This window comes from Zeus faber, assembly GCF_960531495.2.
Source record: "Zeus faber genome assembly, contig: SCAFFOLD_46, whole genome shotgun sequence".
NCBI lineage: Eukaryota > Metazoa > Chordata > Actinopteri > Zeiformes > Zeidae > Zeus > Zeus faber.
In genome coordinates, this window is record NW_028293066.1 from 82,501 (window position 1) to 85,000 (window position 2,500).

General features: G+C 48.3%; 1 protein-coding gene across 1 annotated transcript in view; it reads right to left on the minus strand.

Moving 5' to 3' along the window:
- Nucleotides 1-2,500, minus strand: part of ankfn1b (ankyrin repeat and fibronectin type III domain containing 1b) — a gene marked incomplete at both ends in the record, with an annotated part of 89,402 nt that overhangs the window by 18,372 nt on the left and 68,530 nt on the right. The window contains 2 exons of the mRNA XM_080024688.1: nt 1,144-1,257; nt 1,718-1,915. Coding sequence (XP_079880814.1) covers nt 1,144-1,257; nt 1,718-1,915 — 312 coding nt within the window. The remainder of the gene's footprint in view (nt 1-1,143; nt 1,258-1,717; nt 1,916-2,500) is intronic.

Here is a 2,500-nt window from a genome sequence, read left to right on the forward strand (position 1 = left end):
GGAAGATAATCACATTGAAGTCCCACGCAGAGTTATTTACCCTTCGTTCTGAAATACTTGTTGGTACTTCTATATACTGCAGCATTCGCAAGATGACTTGTCAATTATTCCAAATAATTATGTTTTGATTAATTGATGTTTTGAGTTTTGATTATGGCCAAGTCTAATTCCCCACAAAATCTGACGGAGCAGTTTATGGCCAAGAGAAGGGAACGTAGCTCTTTGCAATAAAAGGAGGAAAATTCAGAGGAAATACAGTTTTCATAGCGGGACATGACATGGTGAATGGCCTTCCGTCTAAAAAGGTGAGAGTCTTTACGAGCTCCATCTGTACTGCTCGAATCAACTCTCTTGACATCATCTCCTGCTCCAGGTTCAAGCTAATGTGAAGCCAATCAATGACAGGATTTGTTCTCATTCCAGCCAAATATGAAGGATGTGCCAATTGTTGACTTGGATAACTCTATGGATCCGGATGACCCTGCAAGCATTTGGGGAACTATGTTATGACAGAGGGAAACCTAAGCAAGTGTGTTCTTCCAGGTAACAAACTGGAAGGATGAACTTCCCCAACAACACACATTGCCTTCTTCAAGGCCTTGGTGTTGATGAAAAGCATTGGCTTTCCCCAGAATGGGCTTATATCTGTGGGTCAAAGTGGTCTATGGCAGCGGGTGGTCCCTACGGAAGGGTCTATGGAAGGGTGGTGCCTACAGTATGAAAGGGTGGTGTCTATGGAAGGTCAATGGAAGAGTAGTGGCTATGGAATTGTGGTACGTCATGTATGGAAGGGTCTATGGAAGGGTGGTGCTTATGGAAGGGTCTATGGAGGAGTAGTGACTATGGAAGGGTGCTGCGTCACGTATGGAAGGGTGGTGTCTACAGTATGGAAGGGTGGTGTCTATGGAAGGGTCAATGGAGGAGTAGTGGCTATGGAAGGGTGCTGCGTCACGTATGGAAGGGTGGTACGTCACGTATAGAAGGGTCTATGGAAGGGTGGTGCTTATGGAAGGGTCTATGGAGGGGTGGTCCCTATGGAAGGGTGGTGTCTCTGGAAGGGTCAATGGAAGAGTGGTGCCTATGGAAGGGTCTATGGAATGGTGGTGCCGATGGAAGGGCCTGGAGAAAGGTGGAGGGGCTGACCTTTATATTTGGTGACCACGGCTGAGTTGACACTGACAGGCTCCTGGAAGTCGACTCTGAGACTGGAACTACTGCTCACGGACAGACAGACGGCTGAAGGACACTCTGGGGGGTCTGAGGCAGGAAACACAGACAGATGGGAAGACAGACAGACAAACGAGGTAGATGGTAGGTAGACAACAGATTGAGACAGAATGACAAGAAGACAGGTGTAAACACAGAGACCGCCATGAAAACCCAGAACAAGGGAGGAGAAATGTGTGAAAATAAAACATTTCACTATAAACTATAAAAAATGAACCTTCTTACCTATTGTGATGAACCAAATTGAGCTTTGGGTTTTAACACCAATATTAAAGTGAGGTTAAATGAAAACTCTAGTATTTTTTAACCCTAAACCTTACTTACAATAGGGATAAGAACTTGGTCCCAATTGCCCCATTGCAGTATGTGTTGCAGCATGACCCTCCAGGTTCCCAGAGTAAAAGTCCTCCCCGGTGCTTGGAGTGCAGCGCCTGGATTTGCTAAGAGGCATGGACCCAGAGAGGTTCCTGCCCGGTGCGGTTCTGCTTACTCGTGTGCTGGAAGCCCGTCTGCATGCGTCTGAAGAGCTGGAGCCTCCAGCCCCAGGCCTTGAGCTGCCGCTCCCTGTCGGACCCCTCCCGTTCCCCAGGGACCTCAGCGCCCACCTGGGTCTGCAGCTCGGCCACGCGCTGCTCCGCCTCCTCCACCAGGGTGGCCAAGTGTACTGCCCGGCCCTCCAGGCTGACAACTGGGCAGAACAGAGAGAAATCTATTAATTCTATATCAAAGTTGTAAAATTCCTAACGTTGATTTTGATGATCCTCGGGGGTTAAAGGTCACTTCCAGACAATCTCACTCTCTACTTTTCTCCTCGATTTGTCTCCAAATAGAAAATGGGGCAGTTTATTCACTTTGCAGTGACTGACAGAGAGAGACGTTATCACATATACTGTAGAGCCTTCGGTGACATTTTGGAAAGTGACCCGGTCGACCGTTACGGCGGATGAATCCCAACCAGACCAGTAGACAGAGACACTAGTAGAGAGACAAACGCTGACAGAATAAAGAAGATCATTTGAAAGGGAGAAACCGAGCGAAAAATGCAGTGACAGAAAGACGGAGATACAGACAGGGGAGAGAAAAGAGAGCGTCAAAAAGTCAGAGAGACAGAAAGTGAGACAGGGCAGCACTCAGATCACCGGCAGAGCCGTTCTGGGCGTTTCTGCGACGCTTCCTTGTCCACCTCGGCGCTGACGCTGGCGGGGGCTGCCGTCACTTCTCCTCTTTTCATATTTATTCTGCTTTTTCCTGGAGCGAGGCGTTGTTCTGCTCA